Below are 20,850 nucleotides of genomic sequence, written 5' to 3' on the forward strand. Positions count from 1 at the left end.
CCTCCTCCTCCGAGAAGTCCTCTCTGACTGCCCTTCTCTCTCTCTCTCCCCCACCTCCTCCTCCGAGAAGTCCTCTCTGACTGCCCTTCTCTCTCTCTCTCTCCCCCCCACCTCCTCCTCCGAGAAGTCCTCTCTGACTGCCCTTCTCTCTCTCTCTCTCTCCCCCCGTGCCGCCGCGGCCCCCGCAGGTGTGGATCGACGCGGGGACCCAGATCTTCTTCTCCTACGCCATCTGCCTGGGGGCCATGACCTCCCTGGGGAGCTACAACAAGTACAAGTACAACTCGTACAGGCAAGTGTCGCGCCGGGCGGCGGCGGGCCTGGCGGGCCTCAGCCGTGGTGGTGATGATGGTGATGATGATGATGATGATGATGATGATGTTTAAAGAAAAGAGAGAGAGAGAGAAAAAAAAAAAATGAGTAGGGGAGCGTGGCTTCCTCTCGCGCTGTGACATTAACTTGCTCCCTGACGTATGTGCGACTTAGGGACTGTTTGCTGCTGGGATGCCTCAACAGCGGTACCAGTTTTGTGTCTGGCTTCGCAATTTTTTCCATCCTGGGCTTCATGGCACAAGAGCAAGGGGTGGACATTGCAGAAGTGGCCGAGTCAGGTACGGTGGTGTCGGTGGCAGCGGTGGTGGGCGCTGCCGCCTGGCGTGTGAGCCCAGCACTGCAGGCGTGAAGCCAGACCCCCCCCTCCCGCCCCGCCCCCCGGGGGGCTCTGGGGGGCACGAGCCTGGTTGGTTTCTCCATTGGACAGCCCCCCCCCGGCCCCCCACCACATAGCAAAGAGTGCAGATGCTGCGTTGCATTTAAACTAATTTTTTTTTAATTGCAATTAAAAAAAAAAAAATGGACGGGGTCTCAGCGGGGGGGAAAAAAAAAAGAAAAGAAAAGAAAAGAAAAAATGGATGGGTTTGCAGAGGAAAAAAAAAAAGAAAAAAAAATGGATGGGGTCGCAGAGGAAAAAAAAATGGATGGGGTCGCAGAGGAAAAAAAAATGGATGGGGTCGCAGAGGAAAAAAAAATGGATGGGGTCGCAGAGGAAAAAAAAATGGATGGGGTCGCAGAGGAAAAAAAAATGGATGGGGTCGCAGAGGAAAAAAAAAATGGATGGGGTCGCAGAGGAAAAAAAAAAAGAAAAAAAAAACGGACGGGCCGTGGAAACCACCTTCCCGGCTTGGGCCAAGGTGACAGCCAGGTGACAGCCGTCCCCCCCTTCTCAGCTTTGGTTTCTGCAGTTGGCGCGTCGCTCCCAACTCGCCCCCCCTTGGAGCAAACCACACCCTCCTCCGTCCCACCCACCGGGCTCTGTCCTCGAGTCCCCTGTGTGTCCGGGTGCTCTGCCCCGGGACGCCTGGGGTCACAGGACTGGAGAGTGACAGGGTGTCAGCGTCACACACTCACCCGGAGCCCCCCTGCAAGGTGGTTCTGGACCCCGAGAATGACACGGGGTCTCCCGTCGCGGGAACCTCTGTGTCCCGGGCGCCCAGGGTCCAGGACCCGGCCTGGGCTGCCGGTGGCCCCGGGCCGGCAGGTTTAAAACTGGAGTGACTTGGATTCTAGGGTCACCTTAGGGCCCCCAGCGTCCCCAAAGCCCACCTTTCCGGCTTCCCCACTCTTCCTCCGCCCTGCCCGGTTGGTTCACTTGGAGGGTGATGTTTGGTTGCCCGGGACGGTTGGTTATGTTGCGCACTGAGCCACCAAGCCCCGCCGTCCCGACACCTGCTGGAGGCAGGGGAGGGTCCTGGGCTGAGGCTCCTTTTGAGCAGAGGAGGGGACGGGAAGAGGGAGGGGACTCCAGGGGCCACCTCAGGCCAGGGCTGGGCACAGCTGGGGTCTCTGCCAGCCCCGATGTCTTCTCCTTTTGGAACGTGAGAGAACCTTCCAGCTCCCGGTTCTAGAACCCCAGCCTCGGGGGGGGGCAGCGAGCCCCTTGGCTTTGCGTGTCTAGACGTCCACTTCGCAGTGGCGCAGAGCCGGCGCCAGACCCCCCCACCGGTCCCCAAACTAGAGCTTCAGACGCCCCCGACAGTGCGCCCAGGGCAGGCCGGAGGCTGAGGACGCGGGAGAGAATTCCAGAAGCGCCCCCATCCCGCTGGGAGTTTGCGGTTAGGATGCAGAGCGGGGTGGGGGACCAGGGACAGCGCCCCCGTCCCCCGCAGGGGGCTGGCTCTCGACCCGCTGCGCGCGAACTTGACCTTCCTCCGTGGACAGCTTGGTCTTTTCAGACACCCGTAAGGTCGTCAACCTCGCTTGTCTGCTCCTTCCTTCCTTCCCGGCCACTTCCGAGACTTTGTCATTTATTTGTCACTTAATCCCCACGGTGATGTCTGCACAAGCCGGGCACCTGCAGGACGATTATGTCTCTAATAGGCTTTTAACAAGCACCGTGTCGGGGCGAAGCGCCTTTGAACGGGATAATTGTGTCACTTAACGGAATGCAAACAGGACGTGGCTGCCGGCAGAGGGGCGCCCGGGGGTGCTGGGAGCGGCCGGGTCACTTGTCCGGGACGTGTGTCTCTCTGTGTCTCTGGAGCCACCGTGCGCTGCTTGTAGAGAAAGATGCGCAGACCCCGTCCCGGGAAGGCAAACCCGAAACGCAGACGCGAGCGCCTGCTGAGAATCCTCGCAGCGCCCCGGCGGGAGGGGACGGCGGGGACCCCGGGTGACATCGGTCTTCGTCACCCCTGGCGTGGACCAGTCAGGGCCGGAGCTGACGTTGCCGTGGGGACCGGCCGGGACCCCAGACCAGGCACAAACTCCACGGCTTTGGATGCCAACTTCGGCTCTGATTCCAAAGTCCCGGAACAGGGAGGGGACACGTTTTTTTGAACCCAGCCCTTGTCCCCTTTGAGCAGCTCTGGGTCTGGGAGGGGTGCCCAGCCCACCCCCTTCTCGGGGCGTTTTCAAGCGTCGCAGCCACCAACCCTGTCGCCGCCGGAGGACGCTAACTTCGGTGGCATTTTCCCAGAACGAGGGGACTCTGGCTTGCGGAAAGGCCCCGCCACGTTGGGGACCGTCCACGCCGTAGAACGTGGCTTCCGGTTCCAACCTGTGGCAAAGTCTGTTTTTTCATTCTTAAACCTTGTGTTTGGTTCCCGATACTTGGTTTAAAAAAAAAAAATCTTCCGCCATTTCCTGCTCTTCTCCGGCCCTTTTCTGTTTTTTCCGTCTTGGCTTTTCTTTCTTTCTTTCTTTCTTTTTTTTTTCTTTTCTCATTTTTTTTTTCTTAGTTGTAAATTTTATTTTATTTATTTTTTATTTTTTTTTAATTTTAATTTTAATTTTTTTTTTTTAGCCCGGGGCTCTGTAGGCCTCTTTTCTTTTGCTGTCCCCCGACCAATTCTCGGACACCCCCTACACCCCCCCAGTCTGAGTTAACGGCCAGGTTCCTTCCCCCCGGCGGCTGCTTTCAGACGGGCTGGGGACAGGAGGGGACATTTGTGGATGTCTCCAGAACGATGCCCATCGGAAAGGCACCCCCCCCCCAGGGCTGGCAGGGTCCCCTCTTTGGAAACCCAAAGTCGTTTCCTAGAGAAACTATGTCTGCCCATGGCAGAGAGTCCGAGCCCCAGTTGGTGGCTGTCGGGGACACAGAGAGGACCTGGTAGGATGAGGATTTGAGTACAGGCTGGGGGTCTCACGCGCCCCGTCCCCCTGCGCCCCGCGTCCCTCCCGCTTGGGCCCGACCCAGCCAGGGCAGGCGCGGCCGACGCACCCTGGACAGACGTCTGTCCCCTGGGTGTGGCTCCGTGGCCTTTTTCTGTCCACTCGTGCCGTTAACGCAAAAGCAGAGAACTCGTCCCTCTGCGTCCTTCCAGCAGGTTCTGCTGGTGCAGGGACTGGTTTGGGAGGTGGACGGGGACAGAGGAGGGGGGGGTCCTCCTTGTCCGGGAGCGGCAGGCTGCGTCCCGCGTCCTGTCCCCAAGTGACCAGGGTCCGCGCGGGTCCGCACTGGGGAGAGGCCGCGTGGGACGCAGAGGCTAGAACCGGGCAGGCGCTTGGGCGTGGGGGACCCGCCGGGGTCCGGGTGTCCCTGTGGGGGCCACGGTGGTTCCCGGTGGCGTCGGCCGCTGACGTCTGTCCTGCCTTGTGCCCCCTCCCCCTTCTCTCTCCCGCTGTAGGGCCCGGCCTGGCCTTCATCGCGTACCCCAAAGCCGTGACGATGATGCCGCTGCCCACGTTCTGGTCCATCCTTTTCTTCATCATGCTGCTGCTGCTCGGGCTGGACAGCCAGGTGCGTGCGCGCGGCCAGCGAGGGCCCCGGGGACTGTCCCCACGGGGGCCTGACTCTGGGGGAGCCCCCTTGTTCGCGCTGGGAGGGGACGGTCCCCGCTGGGGGCGGCCGAGGGAAGGCCTGTGGCCGCCGGGACACACCCGTGAGCGGCTGCGTCTGGCCTTAGGGTCCCGAGCCCCCAGCAGCACGTGACGCCGGGCAGGTTTCCTCCACTCTGAGCCTCAGTTTACCCATCTGGTAAATGGGTGTGATGATAGCCACCTCTGAACCTCAGTTTACCCATCTGGTAGATGGGTGTGATGATAGCCACCTCTGAGCCTCAGTTTACCCATCTGGTAAATGCCTGTGATTATAGCCACCTCTGAGCCTCGGTTTACCCATCTGGTAGATGGGTGTGATTATAGCCACCTCTGAACCTCAGTTTACCCATCTGGTAGATGGGTGTGGTGATAGCCGCCTCTGAACCTCAGTTTACCCATCTGGTAGATGGGTGTGGTGATAGCCACCTCTGAGCCTCGGTTTACCCATCTGGTAAATCGGTGTGATTATAGCCACCTCTGAACCTCAGTTTACCCATCTGGTAGATGGGTGTGATTATAGCCACCTCTGAGCCTCAGTTTACCCATCTGGTAGATGGGTGTGGTGATAGCCGCCTCTGAACCTCAGTTTACCCATCTGGTAGATGGGTGTGATTATAGCCACCTCTGAACCTCAGTTTACCCATCTGGTAGATGGGTGTGATTATAGCCACCTCTGACCTCAGTTTACCCATCTGGTAGATGGGTGTGATTATAGCCACCTCTGAACCTCAGTTTACCCATCTGGTAGATGGGTGTGGTGATAGCCGCCTCTGAACCTCAGTTTACCCATTTGGTAGATGGGTGTGGTGATAGCCACCTCTGAGCCTCGGTTTACCCATCTGGTAAATCGGTGTGATTATAGCCACCTCTGAACCTCAGTTTACCCATCTGGTAGATGGGTGTGATTATAGCCACCTCTGAGCCTCAGTTTACCCATCTGGTAGATGGGTGTGGTGATAGCCGCCTCTGAACCTCAGTTTACCCATCTGGTAGATGGGTGTGATTATAGCCACCTCTGAACCTCAGTTTACCCATCTGGTAGATGGGTGTGATTATAGCCACCTCTGACCTCAGTTTACCCATCTGGTAGATGGGTGTGATTATAGCCACCTCTGAACCTCGGTTTACCCATGTGGTAGATGCGTGTGGTGATAGCCGCCTCTGAACCTCAGTTTACCCATCTGGTAGATGGGTGTGATTATAGCCACCTCTGAGCCTCAGTTTACCCATCTGGTAAATGGGTGTGATTATAGCCACCTCTGAGCCTCAGTTTACCCATCTGGCAGATGGGTGTGGTGATAGCCACCTCTGAACCTCAGTTTACCCATCTGGTAAATGGGTGTGATTATAGCCACCTCTGAACCTCAGTTTACCCATCTGGTAGATGGGTGTGATTATAGCCACCTCTGAACCTCAGTTTACCCATCTGGTAGATGGGTGTGGTGATAGCCGCCTCTGAACCTCAGTTTACCCATCTGGTAGATGGGTGTGATTATAGCCACCTCTGAGCCTCAGTTTACCCATCTGGTAGATGGGTGTGGTGATAGCCACGGGGTCTGACGGCCTCGTGGAAAGTCTTGGGTCCACTGAGACCCCAGGAGAGCCCTCCGCCGGCCTCCCCGTGGTCACAGGCTTCACAGCCACGGCCCAGGGTCGGCCCCCTGTCCCCGGGGTGGGGGGGACGTACAGCTGGGGAGGAGGGAAGTCCGGGGAAAGGGACTGCAGAGGGGCAGCCGCCGGCCGGCAGGCTCGAGAGCGCAGCGAAGGATTTGGCAGAAGGGGGACCGGGCTTAGCGGCAAAGACAGAAATGCGAACGTCGGGGACACGGACAAACAAGACGCTTTGCGGCTGCGGCTGGAGCCGCGTCTACAAGGACGAGGCCCCCGTTAATCATCGCTGGGTACGAGTCGGGCCCGCCGGGGCCCCCCCACCCCACGCCAGTGGCTTCTAGAACTTCTCCCAGAGCTGCAGGAGAAAGGAAAGAAAAAAAAAATTCAAGAGGTTAATAAGTGACAAGCCGTGACATCTTCCTGGGCTCAAAACAGGCGACTTTGGCTTTGGAGGCGGCTGCTCCGCGCGTGGGCGGGGGGGATTTTGTCCCCAGGACAAGGGAGGGCTGCTGGGGTTGTGCCCCCAACACAAGCTCCCGAATCTGCCGGGTGTCCCCATGCCTGGGGACTGTCACCACGCTGCTGTCAGGCGAGGAAACGCAGGCTTCGTTCGAGCAGGAATCCGGCCAGAGCCACACGCAGCTGGGGAAGGGTCTGCCTGTCCCCGAAACCATCTGTCACCTGCTAGTTTGTCCCCGCTGGCCGGGGCTGCGCAGGCTGGCGGAGGGCGGGCGTTCTCGGGGACCGCGGGCACCTCGGGGGCAGTGCTGGGCTCGGCCCCGACTTGCAGCGACCGTGGGTCTCCTGTCCCTAATGTCCCCGTCTCAGAAAAGGAAAGAACCTCTTTTTTTTTTTTTTTAACTCCTTCCGAAGCCTCATGTCCGCGCTGCAGTTTTGCTCTAATTCATCCGCTGTTGCGTTTCAAAGCTGCTTCGGCTGACACAGCCATCGGGGACAGAAAATCCGCCCTTGTCCCCTTGGGTCCAGGCGGCCGCTTTGCAGCTTTGCAAGGAGTCAGACGGGGCGCGGGGGGTGCGTTGTTGGTTTCAAAATGCACCTGCATAACCTTGAACCCCGAGCCCGTCTGCGACATCAGCAGCAAGATCCTTGGACCAGTCGGTCGGGCGTCGGTCACACCGATGGTGATCGAGGCCCTCGGGGGGCAGTTTTCTGTCCCCCGTTTAAAAATCCAGGTTGCTCTCTACGTAAATATACATAATATAAGGGACGTCCCTATGTAAATATAAGGGACAATCGCCAAGATACGGTGTTAGGCACAAAGACGGAAAGATTTAGAAGGTTGACATTCAGCCTAGACATACGGAGAGGGCTTCTCAAATTACCTTCGTATTTTTTTTTATTCATCTTGTTTTTGAACTCCTCATTATTTATTTATGTATGTATTTATACATTTATTTAATTTATTTTTTTCATTTTTTTATTTTTTTACTTTTTTATTTTTTATTTTTTTTAATTTATTTTTATTTATTTTTATTTATTTTTATTTTTTTTTATTTTTTTTTTAATTTTTTTTTTTTATTTTTTTTTTTTTGAGACAGAGTCTCACTGTCACCCGGGCTAGAGTGCCGTGGCGTCAGCCTCGCTCACAGCAGCCTCAGACTCCCGGGCTCCAGCGATCCTCCTGCCTCAGCCTCCCGAGGAGCTGGGACTACAGACATGTGCCACCACGCCCGGCTCATTTTTCTATACATATTTTTAGTTGTCCAGCTAATTTCTTTCTATTTTTAGTAGAGACGGGGTCTCGCTCTTGCTCAGGCTGGTCTCGAACTCCTGAGCTCGAGCGATCCTCCCGCCTCGGCCTCCCCGAGTGCTGGGACGACAGGCGTGAGCCACCGCGCCGGCCTAAATTAGGTTCTTAAATCACCCAAAAGTCACAGGCGGCTTAAACACGCCCGGGCACGTGTGCAAAATTCTTTCATGGGCCTGTGAGCCCCAAAGAGTTAAAAGCCACGTGTGGGACTCTGACCTTAACTGCCTTCCATTCCACTGATTGGGGAAACTGAGGCTCCTACGTGCCTCGGGTCACCCAGTGAGTCAGGGCTGAGGTTCCCCCCGTGCGTCGCGTGCCTGCTGGACAGCCGCGTGGCCCCAGGAAGTGGCAGGTGGGACTTCCGCCAGGCAGAGCCGGGCCACCTCTGGACACGAGGACAGTCCCTTCTGCCGCTGCGTGGTGCGTGCCCGGGCCGCTCCCCTCTGAGCAGCGGGGAGGCGCGGGCCATGTGCCACTCAGCGGCTCTCTCCTCCTCTTCCCCCCTCAGTTTGTTGAAGTCGAAGGACAGATCACGTCCCTGGTGGACCTTTGCCCGTCCTTCCTCATGAAGGGTTATCACCGGGAAGTCTTCATCGCCACCATGTGCAGCATCAGCTACCTTCTGGGGCTGCCCATGGTGACAGAGGTAGGTGGCTCTCTCGGCCTGGGCTAGGGGGCCCGGTGACCCAGATGCCCTGCCGAAGGCCGCGGTGGAGGTGGCCGCGGGGGGAGAGGACCCGGGAGAGGTGCATCTTCCGACCCCCCCCCCCAGTGTGTTCTGTGTCGGCCACATCTGGTCGGAAGCACCTCCTTTAGCAGCCCTCGTTTTGCCAAGACGTGTTTTGCTTCGATTTTTCTCTGTGTGCGTGGGTGTGCTTAATTACATTTGTCACAATGACGTCGAACATGTCTTTATCCATTTATCTGGTCATCAGATCACTGCCCATTTTTCTCTTGGGGGGGGTGTTTCAGTTCTTATTGATTCGCCGGAGCTCTTTATATAGGAAGGCGATTAGAGGCCAACTAACAAATCTGTCCTCTCTGCGATTTTTTTTTTTTTTCCCTCCGCAGGGTGGCATGTATGTGTTCCAACTCTTTGACTACTATGCAGCTAGCGGTGTATGCCTTTTGTGGGTTGCATTCTTTGAATGTTTTGTTATTGCCTGGATATACGGTGAGTAGACATTTATTTTTTTTTTTTTGGTTTTTTTTTTTGGGGGGGGTTTTTTTTTTTTTTTTTTTTTTTTTTTTTTTTTTGCATATCCTTTTCCGAATTTCTCCTTCGGGCCTCGACTTACAGGGCACACAGAACTTGGTTGTGTGCACGGGGTCTCTCTCTGGGGTCCAGGACGGGGTCCATTTTGACCTCCGATTGGTCACCCTGGGGTCTGGGCTGTGCCTAAGGTTGCCAGGGAAACGTGCCGGTTGCCTAGTTACGGTTGGGTCTCAGGCAGATGCCAGCCGCGCCCGTGTGTGTACAACGCTGAGACGCAGGGGCCTGGCTCAGGCCGCCCCGCTGTCAACGGGCGTCCCCTTCTGTCTCCCGCAGGCGGCGACAACTTTTACGACAGCATCGAGGACATGATCGGCTACCGGCCCGGGCCCTGGATGAAGTACAGCTGGGCCGTGATCACCCCGGTTCTCTGCGTGGTGAGTTCGGTCCCGCCCCGGGGCTGCCTCCGCCCCCTGGAGTTTAATCTTCTCGCCTCCCGCACCTCCTGCCTCCGCCACCCGAGTGGGGACTTGTCACAGCCCAGCTTCCCTCCGCCTGGGGACAGAGAGGCTGTTCCAGGGGGTCCCCTGAGCTCAGTGTGGGAGGCTGAGGGGCAGCAGCTTGTCAGGAAGAGAAAACAAGGCAGGGAGGCCAGCTGTGACCGTCACAGACACCGTCTGCCCCACCCCGGGGAGGGCAGATGCCACATGTCCCTTGGGTTTAGCGACCAGGGGTCACGGCTTACACAGCCCCTCTCCCGGTCATCAGCGTTTAATATTTGTGGGCAACTCCTCCCACCACTTGGACCCTCGGTCTCTTTCTCACTCCCTCTCTGGGGCGTCGGATAGATCAGAGGATAGATTACTCTCTCTCTTCTCACCCTTTAATATTCGTGGGCAACTCCTCTCACCACTTGGACCCTCGGTCTCCTTCTCCCTCCCTCCCTGGGGCATCGGATAGATCTGCGGTCCGAGGTGGTGGGATGAAGTCACCCTCGTGGACGAGGAACGTGACCCCGGCACGTGCTGTTCGGAGCCTCCTCCGGCTTGGGGGGGCCCAGGGCAGCCCCCGCCTGGGACCCACCCAGACCTACCCTCCCTCTGAGCCGAAGCAGAAGCCGCGGGGTCCCCTGGCCAGGCTGAGCCGCTCCTCTCAGACGGAAACGGGGGGCTGTGCAAAGGCCCTGAGGCAGGAGGCTGGGGAGCCGGAAGGAACTGAGAGCGGCTGGAGTGTAGACCTGGAGTGTAGACGGGGGTGGGGGAGGCGGGACAGGGCAGGGCCCCGTCTCCTGACCGCCCGCGTCCCCCCGCAGGGCTGCTTCATCTTCTCCCTCGTCAAGTACGTGCCCCTCACCTACAACAAGTCCTACGTGTACCCCACCTGGGCCATCGGGCTGGGCTGGTTCCTGGCCCTGTCCTCCATGCTGTGCATCCCCTTGGTCATCGTCATCCGCCTCTACCAGACGGAGGGGCCATTCCTCGTGGTGAGCGCGCGGGCCCGGGGCCGCGGGAGGCGGGAGGCCAGAGCCGGAGTTAGGTGTCGGTTCGCTGTGTGACCTTGGGCAAGTTGCTTGCCCTCTCTGAGCTTGTGCTGTGTGACCTTGGGCAAGTTGCTTGCCCTCTCTGAGCCCTCGACCCCTCAGTGCCTAACGGAGTGTTTGAGATGAGGGACAGGAGTGCACGGTCGGGAGTGTGAGAGGGAAGGGAGGTCCTGGAGGGTCAGCACCGGGGACGGGCATTGAGGCTGGAGAGGTGACGAGGTGACAAGGTGACGTGGCTTTGGATGCTGAGCGCAGAGCTGGGGCTTTGTCCCGGGAGCAGCAGGAGGCTGGGAAGGAAGCAACCAGCCACCTGTCCCCAAGGCGGAGCCTGGTGCCACCCTCTGAGCCCCCAGCATCCTCCCCCAGGCCCCTTCCGGGCCCCGCTGTCCCCCCCAGACGTCCCCTCTGACCGTCCTGGGGCTTCCAGAGCCTGGCAGAGCCGGGCTCTTTCCAAGAAATTCTTGTCTCAGACTCTCCCTTAACCTCTGGGCTCGGGCCAGCTCCGGGACCCCGCTGTTTTGTTCTGGGCCGGTTTTTATTGTTATTCGCTTTTAAAACCCTGGAGCCAGGATGTCCCGGGGCCCTGCCTGTCCCCAGGGGGGTGGGTCCTGCTTCCTCCTGGGCAGGGGAGTGGCCTGGAGGTGTTGGGGGGGGTGGCGGGGAAGCAGGCAGGGAGGAAGCTGGGGTCCCTCGGAGCAGGGAAGGCCCCTGGGGTCTTGGACACGGTATATTTGCTTCAGGGGACAGAGGACCCCAGCCAATATGCAGGCAGAATGAGGACCGGTTGTAGCAGTTGTTTTTTTTTTTTTTGCGACAGAGTCTGGCTCTGTCACCCGGGCTAGAGTGCCGGGGCGTCAGCCTCGCTCACAGCAGCCTCAGACTCCTGGGCTCCAGCGATCCTCCTGCCTCAGCCTCCCGAGTAGCTGGGACGACAGGCACGCGCCACCACGCCCGGCTCATGTTTTTCTACATATATTTTTAGCTGTTTGGCTAATTTCTTTCTATTTTTAGCAGAGACGGGGTCTCGCTCTTGCTCAGGCTGGTCTCGACCTCCTGACCCCGAGCACATTAGAGGTTGTGAGTCCCCCGTCCCTGGAGGTATGTAAGCAGGGCTTGGCCAAGGAAACCACCAGCAGCAATTCTGCCCCCAGGGCAGGGCCGGGTGAGACCTCAGAAGACCTTCATTCAACTCCTTTACCTCCAGAAAGGGCAAAAACAGGGGGCCCAGAGAGGGCGGTTAGCTTGCCGCGGGCCACACAGCGCTCCAGCCGGTTGGCCGGGAGGGAGTGAGGTAGCCGTCGTGGGAGGCAATCAAGCCCGGCTCCTCCCCGTCTTCCCTCCGCAGAGAGTCAAGTACCTGCTGACCCCCAGGGAGCCCAACCGCTGGGCGGTGGAGCGCGAGGGCGCCACCCCGTACGGCTCGCACACCCTGGCCGTGAACGGGCTGCTCATGAAACCCACGCACATCGTCGTGGAGACCATGATGTGACCTCTCGCTGCTCGTGGGGCCCGGCCGCTTCTCCTGCTGTTTACTAACGTTAGATTCTCCCAGGACCAGGTTTACAGAGCTTGAAATTTGCACTAGGATTTTTTTCTTTTTTTTTTTTTTTTGTGTGTAATTGTCACAGAAAACTCGGTGACCGTGTGTACGTGCATATGTGTGTGCGTAATCGTGCGCGCGCGTGTGTGTCTTTCGTTTGCATCTGCGGATCTTTTGTACAAAAAAAAAAAAAAAAACACACACACAAAAAAAAAACACAAAACAAAACAGACAAAACCCCCCACGGACACGTGATGTTGTGGGGAAGAGGCGGAGCTTTCGTACTGAATTAGATGTATTTTATGGAAACTTGGTGAACTTTTTCTTCGTATCATTTTTTTTTTTTTTTTCTTAACATAGAACTATAGAGACGCTTCGAGATCGTCCTATACTTTTTAACCACTTGAATCGATCCTCTTGCCAGCAATAGATTTTTTCAAAAGCAAAAATTCTTCGGTGCTCGTGGAGACAGAGGCAAGTTCTGCCCGGAAAATGCAAAATGGGATTATTATTTTTTTTTTCCCCAAAATGCACAATGGGACTTTTTTTTCCAAAATGCAAAATGGGATTTTTTTTTCCAAAATGCAAAATGGGATTTTTTTTTTTCCCAAAATGCAAAATGGGATTTTTTTTTCCAAAATGCAAAATGGGATTTTTTTTCCAAAATGCAAAATGGGATTTTTTTTTCCAAAATGCAAAATGGGATATATTTTTTTTCCAAAATGCAAAATGGGATTTTTTTTTTCCAAAATGCAAAATGGGATTTTTTTTCCAAAATGCAAAATGGGATTTTTTTTTCCCAAAATGCAAAATGGGACTTTTTTCCAAAATGCAAAATGGGATTTTTTTTTTTCCAAAATGCAAAATGGGATTTTTTTTTTTCCAAAATGCAAAATGGGATTTTTTTTCCAAAATGCAAAATGGGATTTTTTTTTTTCCAAAATCCAAAATGGGATTTTTTTTTCCAAAATGCAAAATGGGATTTTTTTTCCCAAATGCAAAATGGGATTTTTTTTCCAAAATGCAAAATGGGATTTTTTTCCAAAATGCAAAATGGGATTTTTTTTTTCCAAAATGCAAAACGGGATTTTTTTTTCCAAAATGCAAAATGGGATTTTTTTTTCCAAAATGCAAAATGGGATTTTTTTTCCAAAATCCAAAATGGGATTTTTTTTTTCCAAAATGCAAAATGCGATTTTTTTTCCAAAATGCAAAATGGGATTTTTTTTCCAAAATGCAAAATGGGATTTTTTTTTTCCAAAATGCAAAATGGGATTTTTTTTTTTTTTTTTTTTTCCCCTGGGGTGGCGGAGCTGGTCTTAAAGGTGTGGTACCTTCCGAGGCCTGGAGCAGGTGGGAGGACGGAGGAGAGAGGGTCCCCCCTGTCCCCCCCAGAGCTGGCAGACCCAGGGAGGCAGGGCCGTGAGGACACATCGCACGCGGCTTGTCTCCAGCCAGAAGAGAGATGTCACCTTAAGGAACCAAATGAAAGAGAGATGTCACCATAATGAACCAAGCCTGCAAGTGACAGCGGCTCACTACAGCCCCCACTGCAGCCGTCTGAGGGTCAGCCGGGTTCAAGGCTGGTGGGACTGAGGCTCACGGCTCCAGCTTGCGACAGGTGGGCAGGCCGGGGGAGGACGTGTCCCCGCTAAGACGCACTCCAGGCAGAAGGGACCGCAGGCCAGCCCAGCAGCAGCCGGGGGCCCCGGGATAGGTGGTGTTTGGGGTCCTGGTGGCTCTGTCATTCCCAAGGCGACATCTCAGCGTCCCCAAAACTGCCTGCAGGGGCCAAGTGTGGTTTTGAGAGAGGAGGGGACCAAAGCGTGTGTCCCCAACGTCCGGGTGGCCCGGTGTTGGACAGGGATACTAGTCTCTCCTGTCTCTCCACCCTCCGCTCCGTCCCCATGTCCCTAGGGGCTCTCAGGATCCTGGAAACTCCGTCCCCAGATCTGGGAGGGCGGGAAGGGACCCGCCGATGTCCCCCCTCCCGAGGGACAATGGCTGAACCTCGCCTTTGGCACGGGGACACACTTCTGCGTTTCCAAAGCGACCCCCTCTGCCAGACGACACCCGCCCCTGTTCCAAACTGTCCTCGATTCCGGAATGTTCCCGTTGTCCCGTGTATTTGTGGCTGCTGATGTGTCCCAGTTGATTGGACTGTTGTTTTTTGTTTGGTTTTGTTTTGTTTTTGCCGAATTTCATCAAAGTAGCCTTGTGATTTGTTTTTCTTCGTCTTACGTGACTTCAGTCAACCGGCCACTGTCGATGGTGGAGGGCAGGTGGCCCAGGGAGGAAGGGCATTGGCAGGCAGTGGCTACTTGGGCATTCGTGGTCCTTTCGGTCTATGTCGCTGTCCCCACCCGTCCCGGAACTCGTACCCGGTGAAAGGGCCACAGCATTCGGGTTGGGACGGAGGTCACCACGTCCCCGAAACGGCCGAGCAAGGCGTCTCTCTTGGATTCCCAGGCCAAATTCGAGACCAAAGACACACATCTCAGACCAAGTCCCCAGGGTCCCCCGCCACCCGCCCCTGGTCCCGGCTCTGGGATCCCGTAAGGGTGCTCAGCTCCAGGGTGTCGCCAGATGAACGGGAGTTCATTCGAGCTCGTGACTGTCCCCCCGATCCCCGGAGGACGGCAGAGCCCCCGGCCTGCTCCCCGCTGGCGATGGGTCACAATCCTGACACCCACCCAAAGCCCATCAGCCAGGGAGGGCGCCGGGGGGCGCGGTTAGGGCAGTTTTGGAAGATGAAGAAATGAGTGAGGGTCCCCCCCACCCCGTTCCCACTGGGAAAAGGCCTCCAGGACCCCCTGACCCAATGCACTTGTTGCAAGTGGGGAAACTGAGGCCCGGCGAGGCGCATGCAGGGGGTGACAAGCGTGGGATCGGCAGGAGGGGGGCAAAGCCAGGGAGAGAGGCCCTCGGTCCTCCTGACAACCAAAGACAAGCCTCTGTGAGGAGGGACATGCTCTGCCACAGGGGTCGGGGACGAATGAGAAGCCACCTGCATGCCCGGCCCCCTCCGACCGTCCTCGAGGGCCACCTGGACCCCCTAGCTGTGGCCACGGAGTGGCCGAGCCGGGTGGCAACGGTCACAGGCAGAAGAGGCCAGCCCCCATTCCCCCCAGCGAGCTAGGAATGGAGGTCTGCATTTGCACAAGAGGGAAACTGAGGCCCACAGCCCCCCTGGGGTCGCTGTAAATACCACCGTGGGGGGAAAAAAAAATCCAATGCAAAAAAAAAAAACACAACAACAACAACAACAACAACAACAACAAACCAGATAGCAAAACTGGGAGCCGGTGGGCAGCCCAGAAGCCAGGGGACCGTGTCTCTGTGTCTCTGTCTCTGTGTGTCTCTCTGCCCGACCCCGGTTTAACACGGAGCAAGTTCCCGCTGTTCTCCGCTGGGCGTCCGTATGGACGACGTCTAACCTGCTTGCTGTGTGTTTGAGCACAAATTGGGGTGTTGCCCGAATTTCTCTTTTGCCCGACGAATCCTCCAGGGCCCAGCAACTGTGAGTCCCTGTTTAGCACAGGACAAAGCAGGGAGTCTGGCTCTTGCCTCCTTTTCCAGAAATACGTCTGGCTCATCAGGACATTTTTTTTTTTTTTTTTTTTTTTTTACAAAAAAAAAAAAAAAAAAACTTCAAAATATTTTTAAGAGATTTTAAACTTTTGTACAAAAAAAAAAAAAGATAAGGAAAAAAAAAAAACCAACCCACAAGACACTCTTCTGAGGAGGGACGTTTGTATCCGAACAAGACCCTTGGTGTGTGATTCAGTCTCGCGGTGTCCAGGCTTTGTGTACAAATTGTTCTCTGATATGAAACCCTGCGTGTAGCAGGGTTTTTTGTTTTTTTTTTTCTGTTTGTTTTTTTCTTCTTTGCATTTTTAGATAAATATGTATATCGATATTTTAAATTCATCTTTGCTTTTTTTAGAGGAGTTTGTAATCACCTTATAACATGAGAATAAACATTTCGTTTTTAAAATCCAACAGGCTCCGGGTTCTGTTTTGGGGGAGGCAGGTTTTTTCTTTTTTTGTTCTTTTTTTTTTTTGTTTGTTTTGTTTTGTTTTTTTTTTTTTTGTTTTTTTTTGTTTTTTTTTTTTTTGGTTTGTTTTTCCTCTTTTGTGTTTGGCAAATACGCTTTGAGGTTGAGAAACCGGCTTTCAGGCCGACCTCAGAACGGTTTTCAGAGGTGGGTATTTATCGGCCAAGGGTAGAGGCTCACGGGGGGAAAGTGAGTCACCCAAGGGCACCCTCAGGGTCGGTGGAAGAGTCTACACCCGGGTCCCCCCGGGGCTTGTGCTGAAGTCCTGTCTCCGTCCTTTTGCTGTGTGTGCTCAGGCAGGTAACTCAACCTCTCTGTGCCTTGTGTCCTCATCTGTAATATGAGCATTATTGGAGCCCACCTCTAAAGAGTGCTGCCTCCCTCGGCCTGGCCCCTGCTTGCTGCCCTCTCCGGACAGGACGCTCACTCCCATCCTGCTCGGCAGAGCTGTCCCCTCCGCCCCGTGGGGCCCACCCTGCCCTGCACGCCCTCTGGAGACTCGCGGGGGCAGCAGGCAGACCCCAGGCTTCCGTCCCGGCCATTCCCTCCCCGCCCAGGCTACGGGGGCTCCGGACAGCACGCGCCACTCAGCGGCCGCAGTGGCTCACTGTCGCCTGCACAGAGACCCACGCCACGCCCCCTGCCCGAGCCCTCAGTTTGACTGTTGGCCCTAAGAACACTGAGTCACAGAAATGCCCCCTGTGTTTCCGGAGACAAGATTTGATTTCAGAAGTCACATAAGGCTTTGCCTTAAAGAAAAAAGAAATGTGTTGGTTCAAAAGCTGCCTCGTCTCAGGAGGGCGTCTCCTTGGTCAGTAAAAGCTGCACTTCAAAGAGACAGCTGTAAACTGGGCCTATGGTTCTCACCTGTTTTGAAAGACAAGGCAGGCCTCTCCTAGAGCCATGGGTTGCCGGAGCTGGCAAGGACCCCCGGAGATGAGAGCTGATCAGAGAGATATGCTAATGCCCAAGCCGGGCCCAGAAGGAGCCATGCGGTTAAAGTAATTAACACAAAGCACAGCTCATGTTGACTTCTGAGATCATCTCTGTCCCCAAGAACACAATCACTGGAGCCAAGATGTCTCTGTTTTTTGCTAAAGTAATAGCCTTATCAGAAAACTTAGAAGTTTGCCCCGAGAAGATTTTACAACTCATTGTTCCCCTAGTTAGAGTTAGTCAAAGGATCTGTAGTAGCCTTTTAGAAGACTTTGACCCGAAAGCAAACTGCCTGTTACCATGCGAATCCCGTTGCCCTTGGCAACGGGAGCCTGTACCCACCCTATATAATTAATACCTGTGCGGATTTCCAGTTTGGGAGATATTTCTGGCGGGAGGAAACATCCCCATCCGGATACCCTACTTTTATCTATTTTTCATAAACCTTTACTTTGTAAACTATATCTTTGGCTCTGCGTATTATTATTATTATTTCTGTTTCCTACTATTTTTTCATCCTTTGCGATGACCCCTGCCTGAGAGACCCGATCGGCAGAAAAAAACCTCTTTGCAGGGAGCGTAGCTGACTCCCCGCCTTTGATCCCTGCCACCGCCAAGCCAGTCTCCACCCCCAGACCCCTTCCCGATCTCCTTTATCCTCCTTGAACCCGCCAAGCCCGTTCCTACCCCAGGGCCTTTGCACTTGCTATGCCTTCTGCGTGGGGTCGCTCTAGCCTATTGTGCCGTTTTGCACTTTTACACTCTTCAAATAATTCCTTTTTTTTTTTTTTGAGATAGTCTCGCTCCTTCGCCCGGGCTAGAGTGCCCTGGCGTCAGCCTCGCTCACAGCAGCCTCAACCTCCTGGGCTCCAGTGATCCTCCTGCCTCAGCCTCCCGAGTCGCTGGGACTACAGGCATGAGCCACCACGCCCGCCTCATTTCTTCTATATATATTTTTAGTTGTTCAGCTAATTTCTTTCTATTTTTAGTAGAGACGGGGTCTCGCTCTTGCTCAGGCTGGTCTCGAACTCCTGACCTCGAGCGATCCACCCGCCTCGGCCTCCCCGAGTGCTGGGGTGACAGGCGTGAGCCACTGAACACACTCGCCCTGATTTTTTTGTATTTTATTTAGAGATGGGGTCTTGCTATGTTGTCCAGGCTGGTCTCCCAGAGTGCTGGGATGCCAGGCGTGAGCCCCCGCCGCCTGGCCAAATGGCGGACTTTTTGAGTGAATTAATGAATTCATCAAAAACCCAGGATTTTTTTTAAAAAAAGCCAACACGCCAGGTGCGTTTCAATCATTTTATTTAAAAAAAAAAAAAAATCATCCCACTGGCACCCGCCCCCGAGTCACGGCAACCCCTGGTGGGACAAAGATTTACACGTGTGGCCCCGGACACACCTGTACCTGTGGGGACAGCCCCCGGCGTGCTGCGCCCCCCCAGCGCCCTAAGAAAACCCCGCATAGAAAAATACTTTTTGCAAGGAATATGCTCTAATCTCGGCCAGAGAAAAATACAGCTCTAGGGGTGTCGGGGGCGGGGGACACGTCGCAGGGGCTGTACCCAAAATGCATAGGCAGGCGGGACGCTCACGGGGGAGGGGGTGTCAGGGAGGGGAACTGTCCCCCGGGGAAGTCAGGGGAAATATTGCATATGAGGAGGCCGGCGTGGCGGGGACGGCCACCCCGCGCCCGATTGCATACGACTGGGGACCTGGCGGACGCCTCAGCCCGGGGAGGGAGGGGACAGGGGGTCGGAGTCGGGGTGCGTCTTCCCCCGCCGGGAGTCCTGGAGTCAACGCAGCCGTCCCGAGCCGAGAGGCCCTGAGAGTCTGTCCCGTGCAGCCCTGTGACGTAGCAGGTCCAGAGAGGCTGAGCCACCTGCCTAAGGTCACACAGCGGTGGCTGCTGGCAGCCCGGAGCCACATCTCTGCTGTGTAGCCCCCCCACCCCCGAAGGGGACGGCTCTTGGCTTTCCCTGGGAGCCCCTGTGACAGGCGGGTGACGTCCTTTCACGCTAGCCGCAGGAATCCGGTGCTGGGCATGAAAGGCCCCCGAGGCGGGACCTAGGGAGCAGAGGAAGGTGGTGGAGGGAGGCAGGCCCGCAGGGGACGGGGGAGGTGGCCCTGGCCCTGACCCCGGGGGGCCCGGATCTGCCCGAGACCGTCCACCCCTGCTTGTCCGGGGGGCGTCCAACCCCGGGGAGGTCCCGCAGCCAACAAGCCGCAGCCCCGGGGTGGAAAAAACTGGTCCCGTCTCTCCCCGTCTGGTCCCTCGAAGAGTGATTTTTTTTCTGGGGTCCCCGGGGGGAGGCGGCAGTCGGCGGCCACCCCCTGCTTTCCTGAGACCCCTGAAAGAGCCGGGCCGGGGGCCACCTCCATCCCCGGGGGCCACAGGTGGAGGAAACCTGGGCCTTTCTAGAAATGAAAAGGGTTCTGGTTGGTGCAAATGGAGGGAAGTGATTTTTGTTGTTGTTGTTGTTGTTGTTGTTGTTTTGAGACAGAGTCTTGCTCTGTCACCCGGGCTAGAGTGCCGTGGCGTCAGCCTCGCTCACAGCAGCCTCAACCTCCTGGGCTCAAGCGATCCTCCTGCCTCAGCCTCCCGAGTAGCTGGGACTACAGGTGTGCGCCACCACGCCCGGCTCATTTTTCTTATCTTTTGTAGAGATGGGGTCTTGCTATATTGCCCAGGCTGGTCCATACCCGGCTAGTTTTTTTTTTCTCTATTTTTAGCTGTCCATCCAATTTCTTTCTATTTTTAGTAGAGACGGGGTCTCACTACATTGGCCAGTCTGGTCTCGAACTCCTGACCTCGAGCGATCCTCCCGCCTCGGCCTCCCCGAGTGCCGGGGTGACAGGCGCGAGCCCCCGCGCCCGGCCTAGGGAAGTGATTTCTAACCGCTGCTGGTGCTTCCGGATTTCAAGTCGGAATAAACTCCCTCGAGTGGACATTGTCCCCACCGGTCACGCGAGCGGGGACGCCCCGTCTCCTGCCTGCGTCTCTGTCCCTCTCTGCCCTGCTCCCTCCTCCTCCGCTCTGGGTGTCGGGGAGGAGCCACTCGGACCCAGAACCGCAGCGGAAGTCACAGAGAAGTTGGAGCAAGACGCTGCGGTGACAGAACCGCAGGGCCACCGTTTCCTGACGCCCCGGCTCAGAGTCGCTTAGGTGGGGTGGGACGCGCTCCGATCCGGCGAGCCCCAAACACCCGGAGTCTGGAGACGGGGAGAGCCGGGTTCCTACAGGAAGAGCCGCAGCCTCTCTGGGGACACGTGTGGCGCTCACTGCGTGAGCCGGCGTGGATGTCTCACGGGGACGCCTCGCACCTGGACTGCTGAGTGGCGCCCGCTTGCTTACCTCCCGTGACGGGGAGCTCACTCCTCCCCGCAGCTCACTCCAGCTCCCCGGCTGCCCCGTGGGGAGACGGGGAGCTGGGTCTTCCCCACGCCCGGCCCCCTCGGTCTCGGAGACCCAACTTGGCAGGAGAGCCAGGTGTCACTGGGGGTGGGGACGTCCCTGCCTGGCGCCGCGGTCACCGCAGAACCGGGAACGGAGGCCACGTCTCCTCCCCGGCTCCGGGGCTGCCGCGCCCGGGTCAGCAAGTCCGCGACCACCGGCCGACGTCACAGCATCCGGGGACTGTGGCGGCCGCGGGCTCGGGGACCCCGGCCGCCCTGGGCCAGCGGGTCACGGCCGACGACGAGGTCCAGCACGTCGCCCGCCCCCGCCAGCAGCGGCACCGCCAGGCGGCAGTCGAAGTCCCGTGTGCGCACGCGGTCGACCTGCAGGGTGCACAGCAGGGAGGACAGCGTGGAGGAGGCGTCAGGGGATGGAGTGGGGCAGGGGAGCGGGGATCACGTGAT

At 56.4% G+C, this 20,850-nt stretch overlaps 2 protein-coding genes across 2 annotated transcripts in view; one reads left to right on the forward strand and one right to left on the reverse strand.

The window, feature by feature from the left end:
* Positions 1–12,304, forward strand: part of SLC6A6 (solute carrier family 6 member 6) — a 49,350-nt gene extending 37,046 nt beyond the window's left edge. The window contains exons 7-14 of the mRNA XM_045534128.1: positions 189–292; positions 487–611; positions 4,128–4,240; positions 8,211–8,348; positions 8,774–8,876; positions 9,252–9,352; positions 10,228–10,398; positions 11,801–12,304. Coding sequence (XP_045390084.1) covers positions 189–292; positions 487–611; positions 4,128–4,240; positions 8,211–8,348; positions 8,774–8,876; positions 9,252–9,352; positions 10,228–10,398; positions 11,801–11,944 — 999 coding nt within the window. The 3' untranslated portion in view covers positions 11,945–12,304. The remainder of the gene's footprint in view (positions 1–188; positions 293–486; positions 612–4,127; positions 4,241–8,210; positions 8,349–8,773; positions 8,877–9,251; positions 9,353–10,227; positions 10,399–11,800) is intronic.
* A 7,492-nt stretch (positions 12,305–19,796) lies between these two features.
* Positions 19,797–20,850, reverse strand: part of GRIP2 (glutamate receptor interacting protein 2) — a 36,532-nt gene continuing 35,478 nt past the window's right edge. Inside the window, exon 25 of the mRNA XM_045534731.1 lies at positions 19,797–20,843. Within this exon, the coding sequence (XP_045390687.1) occupies positions 20,611–20,843 (233 nt within the window). The 3' untranslated portion in view covers positions 19,797–20,610. The remainder of the gene's footprint in view (positions 20,844–20,850) is intronic.

The sequence above is a fragment of the Lemur catta genome, chromosome 21, assembly GCF_020740605.2.
Source record: "Lemur catta isolate mLemCat1 chromosome 21, mLemCat1.pri, whole genome shotgun sequence".
In the NCBI taxonomy this organism is placed as follows: domain Eukaryota; kingdom Metazoa; phylum Chordata; class Mammalia; order Primates; family Lemuridae; genus Lemur; species Lemur catta.